Source organism: Diadema setosum, chromosome 12, assembly GCF_964275005.1.
Source record: "Diadema setosum chromosome 12, eeDiaSeto1, whole genome shotgun sequence".
In the NCBI taxonomy this organism is placed as follows: domain Eukaryota; kingdom Metazoa; phylum Echinodermata; class Echinoidea; order Diadematoida; family Diadematidae; genus Diadema; species Diadema setosum.
In genome coordinates, this window is record NC_092696.1 from 31,557,212 (window position 1) to 31,575,817 (window position 18,606).

Sequence of the window (18,606 nt, forward strand, 5' to 3'; positions counted from 1 at the left end):
TTACAGTTTCTTCCTTCACAGATCCTTGGGAAAGAAAGAAAACTGAACGAGAATATATAAACAAATGTATACCTTGTCATATTTATACACAAAAAAAGAAATCAACATCAGTTTCTTGTCTATTTTGAGTCTTGTTTGAAATGTTCAGCTGGATGTAGGTTTGAGATTGTTATCGTTCGCCAACATTATCAGCGCGGGCACAGTTTCAAACTCGCGACAAAGCGTCTGCTAATTTGTTGTCCTTTCCTGCTATGTGCATAATTCTCAGTGGGTACGGCTGGAGAATCAAACTCCAACGGAAGAGACGCTGATTCTTGTGCTTCAAGCGTTCTAAGAATGTCAATGGGTTATGGTCAGTGTACACCACGATGTCTATTCCACCGTCCAAATACGCTTCGAAATGTTGCACCGCTAGAACGACACTGAGGCATTCCTTCTCCACAGTTGAATACTTATGCTGATGGCGATTCAGTTTTTTGGAGAAGAAACACACGGGTTTGCTGTGTCCGTTGTCGTCGTCCTGAAGTAGCATGGCTCCTACTCCTCGGTCACTAGCATCGGTAGCTAGCTGGAAGCTCCTCTCGAAGTTTGGTGCGATGAGAACGGGATCGTTCATGAGGACGGCCTTCAGCTTCTGGAACGCATCCTGGCAGCTCACCGACCACTGGAACGTTGTTCCCTTTTTCAACAGGTACGTCAAGGGCATCACCAAGTGACTGAAATTGGGAACGAACCTCCGGTAGAATCCGCACATTCCCAAAAAGCGCTGAAGCTCCCGTTTCGATGCCGGCACTGGGAAGTCCATGATGGCTCGGACCTTTGCATCTCGTGGTGCGACGCTTCCTCGGCCTACCTTGTGACCTAGGTAGGTCACACAAGCTTTCCCACACTCGCATTTGGCCAGATTCACCACGAGTCCTGCATGTGACAACCTCCGGAACAGCTCTCGAAGATGAGCAACATGCTCCTCCCACGTATTGCTGAAAACCAACACATCGTCTATATAGACAACACAGTTATCATGACCAGCAATAACTCGATTCATCATCCGTTGAAAAGTTGCGGGGGAATTTTTCATCCCGAAGGGCATGACACGACACTGGTATAACCCGGAGGGCGTGACAAACGCCGAGATCTCTCTTGCATCCTCGTCTAATGGCACCTGCCAATACCCTTTCATCAAATCCAATTTGCTGACATACTCAGCACTTCCTACCCGATCAATACATTCCTCAATCAAAGGAAGCGGAAATGAATCAGTCTTGGTTATGGTATTGACCTTCCTGTAATCTATACAAAACCTGGACGTTCCGTCTGACTTTGGGACTAGCACCACTGGGGAACTCCAATTTGAGTTACTGGGCTCTATGATTCCATTTGCAAGCATGAAGTCTATCTCCCTATCCACCTGTGCTCTCTTAGCCGGATGAATCCGATATGGATGCTGCTTTATGGGTGCATTGTCACCAACATCTACCGTATGAACAGTGTCTTTCGCACAGCCCAATTTATCACTGCAAACCTCCGGAAATTCCTGGAAGATATCGATAACATCTTGCCTCTCCGAATCAGACAAAAGACTGAGCAGTAACTCTGGATTTTCTAGTGCCTTTGAGTTCTCTACTCGCGGAATCATTCCTGACTTGAAACTCACACTCTGAGAATCTGGAGCATCAGGTTCAAACTCCTCTGCACTTTTCTCAGCACTGTGTACGACACTCTCACTCACAACTGCACCTACATCTTCTACACGTTCATGGTATATCTTCAACATATTCACGTGACAAACTCTCTTGCTTTTTCTACGATCAGGCATGCTCACCACATAAGTCTCCTTCCCAAGCTTCCTCTCTACTACATAGGGACCACTGAATTTAGCCTTCAATGCATCTCCTGACAATGGAAGTAGAACCAAGACTTTGTCTGCAACCTCAAACACACGACTCTTTGCCTTTCGGTCAAAGCGTTCCTTCATTGTCCGTTGCGAAGACTTCACGTGTTCTCTCGCCACTTCATTCGCTCTCACAAGACGCTCTCTGAACATGGAAATGTAGTCTAAGGCATTGGAATCTTTCTCTTCCTCATCAGACAACAGCTGCTCCTTCACAACTTTCAGGGGCCCTCTTGGCTCATGCCCAAACACCAACTCAAAGGGGGAGAATCCAGTGGATTCATTAGGCACTTCACGAGCAGCGAAGAGAAGAAAAGGGATACCTTTATCCCAGTCCCTGGGATTATCCTGACAGTAGACCTTCAACATCGTCTTTAGCGTCTGATGGTACCTTTCTAAGGCCCCCTGAGATTGCGGGTGATATGCAGACGACTTGATCTGTTGAATACCAAGCTGGTACATCAACTCCTGAAAAACACGAGACATGAAATTGCTACCTTGATCCGACTGTATTTCTTTTGGTAGCCCGTACCTAGTAAAGAAAGTCAACAAGGCATCCATAACTGACTTAGCAGTTATGCTCCTCAACGGAAATGCTTCTGCGTATCTCGTGGAAACATCCATCACAGTCAATAAATACTGACATCCTGATTTGGATTTCGGCAATGGACCAACGCAATCTATCATCACACGGCTAAATGGCTCCTCAAAAGCCGGAATAGGAATCAACGGCGCAGTTCTAATGGCATGTTGTGGTTTTCCTACCACTTGACATTCATGACACGTTCGACAAAATTCAGACACATCCTTTCTCATCTTGGGCCAGAAGAAATGAATTCCAATTCTACACAAAGTCTTCTTGACACCCATGTGTCCGGACATTGGAATTTCATGTGCAAGACGTACAATTTCCTTCGATACGGCGGAGGAACAACTATCTGGGTGACAACCGTCCAGTCCTCATCTGCGGGACGGTCCGGAGGACGCCATTTCCTCATCAAAACACCAGACTTTACATAAAAACATTCTGGCACTCCCTTCACCTCATCTACAGTCAATGCACCCTCTCTCAACTTCAACAACTCCTCATCTTCCATCTGTGCTTTGATTAAAGCCGGCTGACTGAACACACCTTCTTCCCAACTTTGTTCTCTTTCACCTTCACTAGTCACCTTTCCAAAGAATGTGTCACCAAGAGAAATTTCACTTTCAGACTCTTCTCTCTCACGCTCTGCTTCACTTGCTCGAAACCTGGTGATAGCACATGTTGGAAATACTTCTGGGAATTCATCGATAAGATTTTCGGTTTCCCGCTCGTACACTGGGACTTCAGAAACAACCGGAAGGACACTCACTCGACCTCCTGCAAGGTCATTACCAAGCAAAAAGGAAACTCCATCCATAGGGAGAAATGGAACAATTCCCACAATCACTTCCCCTGAAATCAGTCCACTATCCAAATTCACCCGGAATAGAGGGACCGCCTGCGTTCCTCCGTTGATATCATGTATCAGTACCTTTCTACCCGTCTTACATTCTATGGGCATACTCTTCACATCTCCTACCATGAGGGAATGTGTAGCTCCAGTATCACGAAGGATGACTACTGGTACTCTAAATTCAGCAATGGTAACTGTACCCTTGGAAATGAAGTCCTTGTACTTTTCATCCACACCACTTGAACACGTATCTGTCATTTTTGAGACACTGCTTTTCACATTTGGATGACGCTGTTCATCACTTACACTTGACTTAACAAAACCATTGGTGGCTGTCTGGTTCGGTTTCTCGTTTGTTTCAGCATTTGAACTGTCCTGTGTACGTGTGTCTGCATGGACTAAACCATGTGTTGCTTTTTGCTTTTGTTTTTCTTTTGCTTCATTCTGTTCCAGCAATCGCCTCCATTCAGACTTAATGTGACCTGTTTTCCCACAGTAAAAGCATCTCACTTCTTTGTATTGAGGCCGTGGCGATTTTGGGCGCTCTTTCTGTGATTCAGTCTTTACTTTATCCCGATGACTACCGTGCCACTTTTGAGTGTCAGGATTTCTCAACTGATCAAACTTCCTCCTTCCCTCAGGACTTTTTGTTTTCACTTTATGTGTCAACTCATACTGATCAGCGGTGACTGCTGCACTCTTTACATCATGTACTCTTCGATCTTCCAAATATGTTCTCAGATCTGGAGGTGTCGATTTCTTGAACTCCTCCATCAACACTGTCTCTCTCAAATTTTCATAAGTGAAATCCACTTTCATTGATCGAACCCATCGATCGAACATGATTTCCTTTTTTCTCTGAAACTCTACGTAGGTCTGTCCCGAACCTCTCCTATATCCTCGAAACTTTTGCCTGTAGGCTTCTGGGACTAACTGATAGGCAAGGAGGACTGCTTCCTTAACTGTGTCATAGTCATTTGCCTCCTCATCCGAGAGAGCAGACACTACTGAATGTGCCTTGCCTGTGAGCTTTTGTTGTACACTCATAGACCATTACTTCTTCTCCCACTCCAAATTCCTGGCTATTCTCTCAAAGGAGAAAAAGAAAGAGTCTACATCCTCTTCATCAAAGCGGGGGACTGTGTTTGCCATTTTTGCAATGTCAGGCGTCTTTGGTCTCGACATAGTAACATTAGGCCTATCCCCTGGGACGCTACTGGCCTGTGCCTGAGTCAACTCAATTTGACGTTTCGTTAACTCTTGTTCGAGTCTCAGATTTTCTGCCTTCATTTTTTCTTTTTCTAACTCCAATCTAGCCAGTTCTAGTTGTGTGGAATCTACCCTCATCTCACTAGGTCTAGCAATAGTAGTAGTACTTGGAGCAGTTTTTCTACCAGCACTCTCAATCTCATCTGTACTCTCACTCTGGTCTGTGTGTTCATATTCTGCACCACCCAGTTCAAGCTAGCTTCTTCACCAGAACTGCAAAGATGTCTTTCTTTCGACTACACTCTCTGATATCAGCATCTACATGAGTTGCAACCTCAATCAATTGAGCTTTCACCAACCCTCTCAATCTACCAAGAGTGACGTCTTTCACAAACTCTGCAGCATCGGACTTGGCTGCCATGATTTATTCACATCTAGCTTTCCGACTAGATTTCAAGACTACGTCGCTAACGCAACTTCCACAGTACACTCCACTGGGTACCGAACTACGAGAGTAGTCTAAGCAATTCAGACCGGACAAACACTCGTATATCTCGAGGCCAATTTCCTCGTAAAGCCACATCTAACGATAATGACCAAAATAACCAGAAAGTGACATACTAATCTGATAAAATGACATTAAGGAAACGATAATACCTACCCTTCCTTTCCAGCAATCAATGCTCATGCAACCCTGGTATTCAGCTAGCGAGAAGACCAGTACAAGTGCGCAAAACATACTCATCGCATCGCTTCGCGAATCGCACTTCCATTCACAACCACTGCTAACGCAGCCCCATCACACATACCGTGCAATGTCACGCAGTAAACAATACCGCTACGAACGGTACGAACGACACTGTTTCGTTCGCTACCCTGTGTACACATCTCACATCGGCCGTAATAAGGCAAAACAACGTAACTCAGAATATCATGTTCTGAGAAAAACGAGTTTGAAAATTCAATTGGTTCCCATTTTTCCGTTATAGGAGCAAAACACTTTTGAAGCAACGAAGTTTCTAAGGCATTAATAAAGAATATCTCGGGAAAATTTCAGTAAAATAGGACATCCCGTTTTAGAGTAATTGCCATGTTTAGAATAGATACAGCATTCTACCGAATCACAGCACTGTTCTGATGAGTAATTTTAGTTTGCCAAAAGAGCGTATCCTTACTTACGTTGTGCGAGAATCCTCACGCGGCAACATATCAATTAGGCAAAAGAACGTATCTTGACTTACGGCGCGTAAGCATTCTCCCGTGAAGCCACTTCAGTATGCCAAAAGAACGTATCTTGACTTACAAATATCTGCGCCTCAACCCTTTCATAAATGTAATTAGGCAGAATGACGTATCCCGACTCAATGGCAACAATCTCTATCATTCATTTACTTTGACAATTTTATTAACTGGATGATAAAAGTCCCGTTATATGTTTTTAAATATATATCAAGAATAATAAAACACAGTAGCTTGCAAAATTATCGATGCAATTTAACATTTTCATATTTTTTTTCTGAAAAATTACCGAGTTTGCACTAAAATGTAATTAGTTGTTATCTACCAATTACCGTAAATTTTTGTTTTACTTCATTTGCATAATAGCTTATAATTTATTGAGATGTTCATTCTTTCTTATTATCTTTAAGTGTATGTTTTTTATCTCGTGATGTAAGACTTTTTATTGGGAACATAATTATATTTGGTTTATCATTCATGTTGTTTTAACAAAAACATGGATTTGGATTAATATACTTTGTTAATGTACTTTGTTTATCGTTATAAGTTGTTAATGTTTGGTTGATTGCATGACTTGTATCCGTTAGGTTAAAACTTCTAATGATAATATGCCTCAATTCTTTGAACAACAATAATAATGATTCATCAGGTAATTATGAATTCAGGTTTTAATGTTTTTAGGTGTAACTTGACCACTCACACACACACACACGCACACACACACAATCAAGCAAGTACAAAAACACACAAAACACACACACACACACACACACCTCAGACTTGTCAGAGGCGCAAACATTCTCTCAGTAGAATAACTTTGAGATAGACATGACAGAAACGTAGATGCAGAGACTGATTTACATCTTCTGAAAGGTTTATAGGGAAAAATGTGTGTACATCTGGTTCTCAAAGACAACAGCATTATAGAAATCATTCGATTATTTGCAAGTCTTATAAATATGAAATAGATATCTATGCTTTTTTCTTACAATTTAAGATAGAGTTTGATATGCCATTATGCTTTTATCACATTGAAAGCAAATCAGCAGTAACTAATTATTATCATGATGGTGAATAAGAAAAAAAAAATGTAATTTACCTCCCGAGTAAAGTAGCTTTCATATTACGTACCACAGTTGAACAAAACCCCGGGAACAAAATTTTCAATTTCAATAGAACAGAACATAATTGTTTTTTTTTTTTTTTTCTGGAGATTAGTTATACTATTACCATATCAGACCTTCGCATCATTTTTTTTACCTTGGAAGATCAGAACATCTACAAATTACAAATTATGAATAGCACACAAAGTATTTTTAATCCTTACTGTTGTTGAAGATCAAGTGTAGTAAGAGGTAAATACTTGGGTAAAGAACAATTATTAGGCAGCTGAAACGATGGGAAAATTTGCAACAGTATTCACTTCAAACACATTTCAATAAACGTCTTATCACAACAGCGATTTGCTGTGCTGCAATCCATCTGCGTTGTCTGAGAGCTCCCGGAGAAATTAGGCTCAAAATAAATCAAAATTACGCAGGAAATGAGGTTACTATTTCCCTGGTTTTCTGAAATATGTTGACATGTTTCAATCGACATGATATTGATTTTGAGGGCAAGCATTTACAACAATATTTGATATGAACAAGTGATAGTTTTAAGTTGATAATCATCATTTGAAAGGGCAACAAGCCCTCATCATATTTTTTTGAAATAGAATCTTTAGTTTCATATTAATACATATATCAAAAAAAAAATCGTTCTTGTGCCTTCATAACGTGAGAATAGTCATTAACACTTCACAATTGAGTTTTTTGAGTTCTTAATCTAACTGTGAAAGATTTACTTGATCCTATAGAAACAATCCGAGTGTTATTATTTTTCTTTTAGAGTTGACTGATCTAGTGCACAATCCACTCCATCTTTCATGAGATTCTGACGGACGTGCACAGCTCTTCTGAAATTTGTATAGTTGCTCTTTTCTCTGCTTTCGAACTGCTCGGTAGACCACTGCAGGAAAATGCAAAAGAAACGGAAGAGAATAATTAACACAAAATAAAATAAGGCACTCTGTATTTTTCATAAAAGACAGCTAGTGAATTTCAACTCTGCTTTACTTATATTATGTGATTAAATTCTTCATTAGACATGGTTTTGTGTATCAAACAAATCCTCTCTCACAGACCCCCCCCCCCCAAAAAAAAAGCAAAGAATATGAGAATGAGTATTTATGAAGAGCTTGTTCGCAAAAACCAATAAGTCCGTTTTTGAAGATTTTGAAGTACAGTCTCTCTCATAAAGTACAAAATAATATCTTTTAAATGATATACTGGTCAGTCCATAAAAAGGAACATTTTTGAAGTTATGGTCAAAAGAAGCAAACAATTTCTTATTATTCTCTTTATTTTTCTTGACCTTTAATCACAAATATCTCCATTTGGCAAACATGGACTTATCGTTTTTTGCAAACAAACTCTTCAAATATTGAAATACCCTCACAATATCTAATATTCAACATCATACAAATACCACTTGAGGATGCACAAGGCTGTGTGTTTGTTTTTTTAGAGAGAATATGGTGACTATTTCATCAGTTTTCATTTAATATTATCATTTTCTTTTTAACGCTAAGGAATGAACTGTGAAATGTGGTATTCTCAAATTATCAGAGAGTCATCATCATGGATTCTGCCTTCTTCTTTTTTTCCAAATGCCGGCTTGTGTCGCCAGTGATAATGACAAAAGTGGGATTCATTTCTGCCCCCTTTTTCTACTTTTTTGGTATGAATTAATAGATGATTATTCAACTTGTACCTTTTATTGTACTTGATACACTGCATTCCTTTTCTGTGCTGGTTTAGGCTGGCGGTTGGTGGGGACACTGAAAAGAGAGACAAGCAAAATGTATTTCAACACGAATGTTAATATCATTTAAAGTAGACGATTGGGTCTGAATATTTGAACTTTCCATAGCATTTAAAACCACCTCTAACTTAAGAATAAATATTTGAATTCCATGACCTTTTGCCCCCTCAACATTTTTTATGGGGGATGGAACGTACAGCATGTATAGGATCTGCCATGGCTACAATGCATTATATTGTATCGAAATGAAAAAAAAAAAAAAGAGACATGTTTCAAAGAATATATACAGCTGACTAAAATTGCACAAAGAATAAAAATAAATAAATCAGGCCTCCATAGTTAAATAAATATCCATTAAATATGACTTTATTTTTGAAGTTAATTTTAAGTGGGTAAATTCCTGTATGTATGAAAACACCACAATCCTTTCAAGAAATAACAAACAAGATCGAAGACTATCCTGTTGTGTTTAAAGGGTGTGTACAGTTCTGGTCGAGGTGTAGATTTAGCTTTTAACATCTTGCGAGATATTCAGAAACCACACTATGATAATTATGTCAAAGAGCATGCAGTTCTAAGAGGTATCAAAAGTTTATTAGATGAAAATCGGTTTTGAAATGGCTGAGATATTCAAAAACAAGGTGAAACAAAGAGACCCTAATAAAGTTGTGGCATGTCGCCTTTTGTTATCATCACTTTTTTGGATATCTCAGCCATTTGAAAACCGATTTTCATCAAATACATGTTGGATCTTTCTTAAAAGTACATGCTCTTTCATATTTCATGAGAGGCTTTTCTATATCTCACTTAGGAATGTTCAAAACATGAATCCCTACCTCAACCAGTACTGTAGAGTCCCTTTAACTAAAGATGTAGACCAATCATTATTTTTTGTCCCTACTTTTCTTGCCAAAGTAATGATGTTAATGTTATTATTAGAACATATCGTCCGCCATCAGTTAATGTTGCCACTGAAGACTAAATGGAATTCATCAGTATCAAGCTTCATTGTCATTAGCTTGAAGGCGAGTCTACTGTTTACTGTAAAGCTGTTACTTAGACTTTTAGACGAAAACTGAATTTGAGGTACAATACGTCAAGTTGAATGATGTCGATGATCATAACAGTATATTGGGGTCCACTTGACTTATTTGCGCATATGTAAATTTCTTTTGAGAATCACTACTTGATCTACCAGACCACTAGTAGTAATACAAGTAGCCTACATTTACATAATATACCGTCAGTCCTTTTTAGTAGAACCACAACCACAACCACACCAATGAGCCACGTTTTGCCAAGCCCATCGACAGGAAAGGCTGTCATACTCATAGATCTAAATTTGCTCTTTATTTTCATAGCTTGCTGTGTTTTTTGTTTATTTTTTTTTTACTCATCGTTTTCTTAAATCTTAGTGAAAACTATTATCGAAAGTACTGGACCCTAATAGCAAAGCGTACTGTCATCTACTCTGTACAGCCCAATCGCCGTACTTCGCACGGCGTCTGGTCGGGCTAGATCAAACTTAGCCCTGACAAAAACAAAATAAAACTTACCGGTGTTACCGCTGATTTTTTTTGTGGTAGCATTAACTGGTCAGGAGAATATCCATTCCATGACTGCAAAACAGAACAATTGGCTTGACTTCATGGTTCACACTGCAGCAAAGCTTGCCTGCCAGTCAACCAGTACTCTGCTGCAGCACTGCTGCAGCTGTTGTCGCAAGCGGCCCGGCAGCAGCGGCGGCACTACACTCACTGCCGCGGCTGAAATGGATCTGCAGCACGTAGCCGTAGGTCTTACACATAGAGTTATGCTGTGTCGCGTGTGTTGTGATGGCCACGATGTTGATAGTTACGTTGTTTTGCCGTGCTGACTGTAGCGCGCATGGCCCTGATTTTATACAGCAAAGCGCTGTATGATGACATACGTTCTTTTGCCGTGCTGACTGTAGCGCGCATGGCCCTGATTTCATGCAGCAAAGCGCTGTATGATGACATACGTTCTTTTGGCGTCGCAACTTCCTTCTTTTTTCTTGAGAAACCACCATGAAAAAACAGTGTATGTAAAGATACGTTCATTTGCCGTAACAGCGAAAATGCTTTCTTTGTCATTTCTATACGTATCTCAGGTTACGTTGTTTTGCCTAGCTGGAAACGGCAAAGTTGTGAAAAAGGTGTGTGAGATACGCTTTTTATCTCTGAAATGGTAAACATTTGAGAATTGAGACATTCACCATTAAAAAGAGCGCATTTTATTTAGGAGCCATATGCTCATAACTCAAAATGCCCAAATTTTGAGTTACGTTCCTTTGCCTTATCACGGCCGACATGAGTGCGAACACTACACATACTGTACCTCCAACGGGCATCAATGATTACAACGATGTACCAAACACCGAAATACCAAAAGACGGCCTGTTTGTATGTTCATTTCCCGGACATGTTCCCCACATGTCATGCACCAACAGAACACCCGTCAGCACCGACATAATATCTGTCATACACCGACAAAACATTCCTGGATCAGTACCGAATGACTGCAACTGTTCACGCCATGTTTGCTAACTCCAACTCTCATGTCCCGAATGGACACTTTTATTCCACCCCACCCTGGTTTTACCAAGGCACATCACGGTTCTCCGTCACACCCACACATATATGTGTCTGTGTGTCTGTGTTTCAGTAACGATATCCTTTGCCTTATCCCTTCCTATTAAAAGAAAAAAAATGTGTACAATGTTTACTTCCTGGGAATAGTACAGCGCCATACACCTGCACAACGTTTCCACATTTAGGGATCCCCCACTGAACTCTCTCTCTCTCTCTCTCCCCTCTCTCTCTCTCTCTCTCTCTATATATATATATATATATATATATATATACATATATATATATATATATATATATATATCCCTCCCCTTCTCTCCCTTTTTATTTCTCTCTCTCTCTCTCCAACTTCCCTCACTCCTCTCTATCTGCTTGTGCAATGTTTGTTTCATTGCAAAAATTCAATAATCGCACTTATCGGAGCGAAACATTGTATCGTCAGTTCAGAAAATACTTTATGTGTAAAGCCCAACCGGATAACGGAAGAAACGCCTTTCACTCGATTTCCGTACATTTGTCAGTGCTTGAAAAGTGTTCATACCTATGCTTTCGTTCATGCATTGAATGTCATAATGCTGAGGAGGATTGAAGTTACAAATAATGTTACGTCAATATCAAATAGAATAGGATTGATTTGATAAAGGAGTCATTGCATTAACCTATAATACACATCAGGCTCTTTATCATTTCTCGAAAATACAAATACAGTCATCTCCCAACAATAAATCACTAATTTCAATAAAACATAGGCTTACCTGGCATGATGATGCTAAGGTGACGACTGTTGAGAGGAAACTGTTGGGTAAGTAGGGGCACCACAGAATGAGCTTCGAAAGACGTGGCATAGTACACACCCATTGGGCCAAGTCTTTTCCCACCGAGGACTGACTTAGACAATCATCGCCGCTGCTAAAATTTAAAGTCAGATCTTCAATCTGAAGAAAATAACGGAAAAGAAATGTGAAACTGAAAATGAGAGTTTAAGGAAATGGTGTGAACTTTGGAAGAAGGAATAAGTAAACAAAAAGAAAAGAGATCATTGTAGAGGAGGGTCGTAGACTACTAACTGGACGCCATAGAAGACCAGATTAACGTAGCTGAATATGGGCTATCCAGCCATCTTCTCAGATGTTTTATGAAGGCATTCTCCAAAGTAAAGAACACAGATTATCGTTGCCTAATCTAGAGTAATGTGTTTTTAAGTGGGGAATTTAACATTGTAATGAAGCTATGAAGTGCAAGTAGGGTATACAACGTACTATCTGATATATTTCATATCGTTATTCGAAGTACTATATACCGAATTAACCAGGCTCCCCAACTGAACTGAAAATACGTGTGGTTCATTAAATACAATAGAAAATAGAATTTCAAGAAAAAAATCTTTTCAAACAAATAACAAGCGCTGTAAAGGAAAAAAAAAACAACAACGAAGCAACATTTCTAATGTCCTTCCTTCTACTACATCTACAATGTTTGTCTCCACATGAAGTAACTCCCACATAATAGCGCCCTCACGCTGTACATTGATCACTTCTGTCTTTTTGTGAATGCAGTCAAACTCGTACAGTGCGCTGCTCCCTGGCAAGCTTCCATCTGAGTCCCTGATATATAAATCCAATAAACTCTAATTGCTTTGCAAGCAGTTCAAAGGATCAGCATGCCAGGTCAACGTCTCAAAAATAATGCCGATATAGCTGCTTGAAGTATCTTGCTAAGTCGACTTCCCCAAACTCATGCTGTCATTGTGACATACAAAATAATCATCTTCCAAGTCTGCTTCCTGAAAAAGAATAATTGTCATGGTGACATACATTATCTTGCTATTCAAAATTCGTTTCCAAATGCGTCCATAGGTGCATATCTACATACAGATGCACTTACACTATTTTCAAGAAGTACCCTTTACAAAATGTGAATGTCATCGTATAGCAACATGAATCATCACAGTCAACTCGACTTCAAGAGTCATGTCGTTATGGCGACATAAATTATCTTGCTGAGTACAGATACAGCCAAACCTGTCTATATCGGCCACCCAAGGGAAACAACCAAAGTGGCCGCCATAAACAGGTGGCCGCCAAAGACAGGTCAGTGGCCATTCTGAATTGCAACACCTGCATTGCATAACAGCATGAAATACCGCACGTTGTTCTAAAGAAAAAAAACAACAGCAAACAAACGAGCGAATAAGTTTGCATGTGCAGGTATTTTTGTATGTCTTTTTTTTTTTTTGCTTCATTTTATTTGTTTTCTTTTTTTCCTATTTCTGTTCTTTTGATCTTTTGATCCTGAGGATCTGTACTGGTTCGTACCGGTTTAAATGAATGGGTTTACAAATGAGTTTGTGCGAAGTTGACGTAAGCAACAAACAATACCCAGACAAGTACCCCATTCCCCTTATACAATGGCATTTAATCTTTGTCAAATTCTGCGCCGTTATATCATTTTAGGAGCTGTCTGTGCCTTTGTAACCTTTATTTAGAGCGACATTACTAGAGCCTAGATCTAGCCAAGTTTAGTGGAAAGACGGCTTTTCATGGCAAAGAGCTGCATTAATTTTGTCAATTATGTCTGTGTGGTTGTGACTGAGATAGGAGTCGGTATAATTCACGCAATGAAGTAGAAAGCCAACTTATATTTATGGCTACAGTTCAGCTAAATATTTGTGGCCGCTATACGCAGGTTAACCTCAGGACACAAAATGAGTGGTCGCTGGCTGCGTTATGCAGAGGTGAACGCTATATAAAGGGTCTGACACAGAAATTTTGTGCGGGGGATTTTTTCATTGGCCGCTATAAGCGGCTGGTCGCTATAGACAGGTGGCCGCGAAGACAGATTTGACTGTAGTTAAATACAACTTAATAAAAAACATTCTACTTGATGGCGAGATACTTGACCTGAAAATGACTTTATTATATCGAAACACGAGGTTAAAAATATAACGAATAAAAGATATCACACCTGTATTGACCTTGCATGAGGGCATTAACGTCCATTAACGTCAGACTTTGAACTCTGCCTTTCATTTCGGTTAAGTGGGGGGGGGGATTATTTTTCACTCATTCACTTCTACACGTTCGTTTGGTTCTTGTTTTTATGTCACTTGAATGTAATGTATATCAACGCAGGGCTCCCTTGTAAAGCAGGCCTTTGTGGCACTGAATGGGACTACCCTGTTTTTGAAGAAGACTCATACACAAATAAATAAAAATACATGGACACAGTGGCGAGGCTAGGATTTGGTTTCCATTTCGACAAGAGGTATTACAAGAAATACTCATTGCACGTCATAATCCATTCGGTTTCAGATATAACTTCCCATTGTAGTACGAACGTCCAGTGTCCTAATGATGATAGTAAACAATCGCCTATAATCTATGTGCATAATCATCATGGGGGTTCACTCGTCGCTATGTGATGTTATGCCTGAAGTATATACGCTTTGAGGCGGAATATATGTCAGGCGTTTCGAATGTAATTGTCAACTTTGTGTGGCACTCTTAGATGGAGAGGTACCTTCGCCTACATGTCCCCGGACGCCGATCTAGAAGCCTTCCTTCCTCCCCATCTTTGTAGCAGCTTTATACTGAGTGAAAACCCCTGTAAAGGCTCCTCTATATAGAACACTGCATATACTGACCTGGTTTGCATTGACTTTGCGGGCTGATTGTCATTCGTTACACAAATTATTAAGGTAGATCATATCCTAGTTTCCATTTCGTGTATATCTTGGCAAGGATATTCAGCAAACTTAGCAAGGACAAAAAATGTTGAGGGCTTATTGCTGTTGGTCACAAAGAAGATGGGAAAATGTATTACTCAATTAATTCTAATAACATGCTTAGTTGACGATAACGATGATGGCGTTAAAAAGGATGCCAGGTGCGCCTTTTTATTGACCATAATATATTATTGCAGCCTTGTTTCTGTGTTGCCTTTTGCGTCTACAGAAAGTGACTACATAGTCCTAGTTTACCGCAATGCTTTGAGCGCATTTGTCTTTTGTTTGGAAGGGGGAGGGAGGGAGAGTTGAAGATCTTGCAGCCAAAAATGGGGATAATCCTTCATCTTAAAGGGCCCCTGAAGTCTAAATGCATGTCGATTTGTGTTGATTTATGATACCCTCAACATCACTTTTGCGGTGAATGTATATCTAGAAACATTCCATATATTTTTTAACGATGTTTTTATTCTATACAAGTCGACCTAATTGATTTCACTCAAACTTGCATACTATAATTTAGATCACATTATGTTCTTCGTGACTGGTTAAGGATCTTCCCTCTTAATCAGTGATGATGGTCACAATATATATATATATATATATATATATATATATATATATATATATATATATATATATATTTAAAAACACCTACACTTGATTAACATGATCGTTATATACTTTCAGATGTAACTTGGATTCTTTGTTTGAGATTTTTTTTTTTTCTGCAAGGAAACATTGTTTGCACCTAAGATTGCTTTCTTTACATTTTTTTTATTATCATCCATTTAATGTATTTCCTCTTTTATGTCTTAGTAACACTTCATCTGTAGTCTGTACATAAAGACATGTGTTGTAGATCATGATAATACATGAAAGTTCTTACCAGACAATTTGAAGCCTCTGCCCGGAGGATCTTGTAGAATTCCACGTGAAATTGTGAGCGACATAGCCATACCTTACGGAGTACACTGCTGGAGCACATGCCCTCCGCCAAGTCACGTGACACAGTTCTTCCGCACTTCACTGCGTTCATATCCAGCGATTGCTGATAGAACGAACATGAATTGACAGTATAGAGGAAATAAATTATTCACAAACGAATAAGGTTGATAACTTACTCGCAGTTGACTGGAGATTTGAAACTCACAGAGAGAGAGAAAAAAAAAAGATCATTCTATACACGTTCTACTCATATCGTCATTTCACTAATCACAACTCGGGAAGGAAAGAATGCATTTTCAGTTCGATGAGAAAGGTAGAGGTGCGATGAATATGATTGCATTGCATCAATACTCGTGTTTGGTGCCCTTAAGTGGCTGTATGTTCAAAACACTATACACGATACTCAGTTTGACATCTCCCTTTAATATACACGGCGTCTTTATTATAGCCAAAGTTGGATGATTACTATAAAGGGCAGTTTGACAACTGCAACTCTCGCAAAGGGTCTCATTTCAGTAGACGTTGAAACTCCGTGGAGTCCAATTATTTTGCAATAAGAAAATTTTGCTTGACTCCTCATAACATGTTTTTTTTTTTTCTAAAAGCCACGACGAAAAACGTTTCATACAATTTACCATCAAACGTTCTGATTGATAACAAGACATGAAATAAGTGTCATGGCAATTCAGATTAAACTTACACATTAAGTCATCATAATGTATCATGCGAGGAGGGCAATTATTTTACATAACAATAATACTTAAAACGTTGATACAATTGCACAGATTGTTATATAAAAACGATTTCCCTAAATAATAGGGCCTGTTCCAGGTCTAAAAAGAATGTTAATAAAGCTGTTGAGGTTGTAGATTATGCACTCAAATTCACACAGGGGAAACACACACACACAAACACACACCCCCACACACAAGGAATGTTATTTTCGTTCGACATTATATTTTCTGACATATTTCAAATCAATATTCAAGTTGTGTCACTCACCACTTGGTTGTAGCGCACCATGAACACCACTCCTGATACTAAGTGTTCTGGTGAATGCCATAGTAGGTATTCATTCCATTGTTCTCCCACTGCCTTTGTTGCCTCCTCAGTGTGACACTCAAACGCAATGTCAACACAGAAATCACGTTGAGAAGAAGACTTCGCCATGCCCTTAATGATATCCAGGCCGATTTCATTCCCTAAAGCTGACGTGAAGTAGAGTACGTAGCGGAACTCCTCAGGTCGACTAAGAAGTTTGTCTCTCACCTTATCGTACTTAACACGGTCATTGTCGAATAAATACTCAATATATACCCCTGCAATGTATTCTTGAAACAGTTTGTGGGGAAAAGAAACAGTTGATGTTACCAAGGATGAAATGTTGACATCGCGCCGACGCTCCCTTGTGATGACATTTTTTTCTTTAGTCAAAACTCCCACTCTGCAGCATGTTTTCATGGCATCGCGACACTTTCTGAATTGTTTTTCAGGAAATGAGAGATTACTGTGAAATAAACCCTCTAAGGCTATCTCACTTATTTCATGGATTGCCCTACCAGCTTTCTTTAAATGTTTAACAATATATTGATTCTGTAGATTTTCACAAATTTTTGATGCGTAATGTTCTTTCAGGAAAAAGATCATTTCTCCAAAAATCTGGGAGAAAGTGCGCAATTTTTGCATTTCTCTTCGTCTTTCTTCACTGAAGTCGTTCCACAGGAGGCAAAGCATTGCACAGTAAATAGGAAACGGGGCCATGTTCGACCGGATGACATCATTTTCCTGCATAAAACTGATTAAGCTTTTTGCAAGATTGTCCTTCTCTCTAATCCGAAAGTACTTCCTGATATAAGTTGATAAATTTTCCTTGTTAAATCCTTGGACATGTAGAAAAGTGTAAGTTTCGGCAAGACTTTTGTCCATCATGAATTCATTTGTCCTCCAAGGGCGTGTTGTAACAATTACTTTGCATGAATTGTATTGCTCTGATACTAGAATGCGAATGACCTCACTGCTGCTCGTTTTACTTAATTTTTCGTTAAACTCGTCGAAACCATCAAATATAATGAGAATCCTACTCAGATTTGCTGAAATATAGTCATCTATCTTCTTCTTTGTTGCCGTATTTGAATGAGAGAGGTACGTTTTGACAAAACCACCAATACTTGTTGCGCCCTTGATATCTCGAAGAGGTATTAGGAGTACCATGTCCAGATCCTGGAGAATCTTTCCCTGGCACCAGTCCCAGGCAATCTTAGCGCAGAGCGTCGTTTTACCGACACCTCCCTCACCCTGGATCAAAAGACGCTTTGAAAGAATTCCATTTTCATTGTTTGTCAGAAGATCGTCGTATGTTATCGGTGTCTTACTTTTGCTATTTCGGTCTATTATACTTAGATTCGTATAAATATTATCCAATTCGACACGTTCCATAAAGTTGAGTGGATCCACCGTGACCTTGCGTCGTGACACACAGTAATACTCCTTCAGCTCTTCCTTGCATTGCTGTACCTGTTCCTTCGTAAGCGATGGTGGTTCTTAGAAGAGAAACCAAAATGATCAAAAACATAAAATCAATATCATAAATATATGAGCGTACATAAACACCCGCAGACAGGTATGACTAACCTGAATACAGAGAAGGGGAGAGAGGGTAAAGAGAGAGAGAGAGAGAGAGAT

General features: G+C 39.5%; 1 protein-coding gene across 1 annotated transcript in view; it reads right to left on the reverse strand.

Moving 5' to 3' along the window:
- LOC140235883 (uncharacterized) overlaps positions 1 to 18,606 on the reverse strand; it is a 44,806-nt gene that overhangs the window by 13,237 nt on the left and 12,963 nt on the right. The window contains exons 6-10 of the mRNA XM_072315877.1: positions 16,927 to 18,464; positions 15,866 to 16,027; positions 12,008 to 12,187; positions 1,320 to 2,359; positions 212 to 980 (exon numbers count right to left, since the gene is read on the reverse strand). Coding sequence (XP_072171978.1) covers positions 212 to 980; positions 1,320 to 2,359; positions 12,008 to 12,187; positions 15,866 to 16,027; positions 16,927 to 18,464 — 3,689 coding nt within the window. The remainder of the gene's footprint in view (positions 1 to 211; positions 981 to 1,319; positions 2,360 to 12,007; positions 12,188 to 15,865; positions 16,028 to 16,926; positions 18,465 to 18,606) is intronic.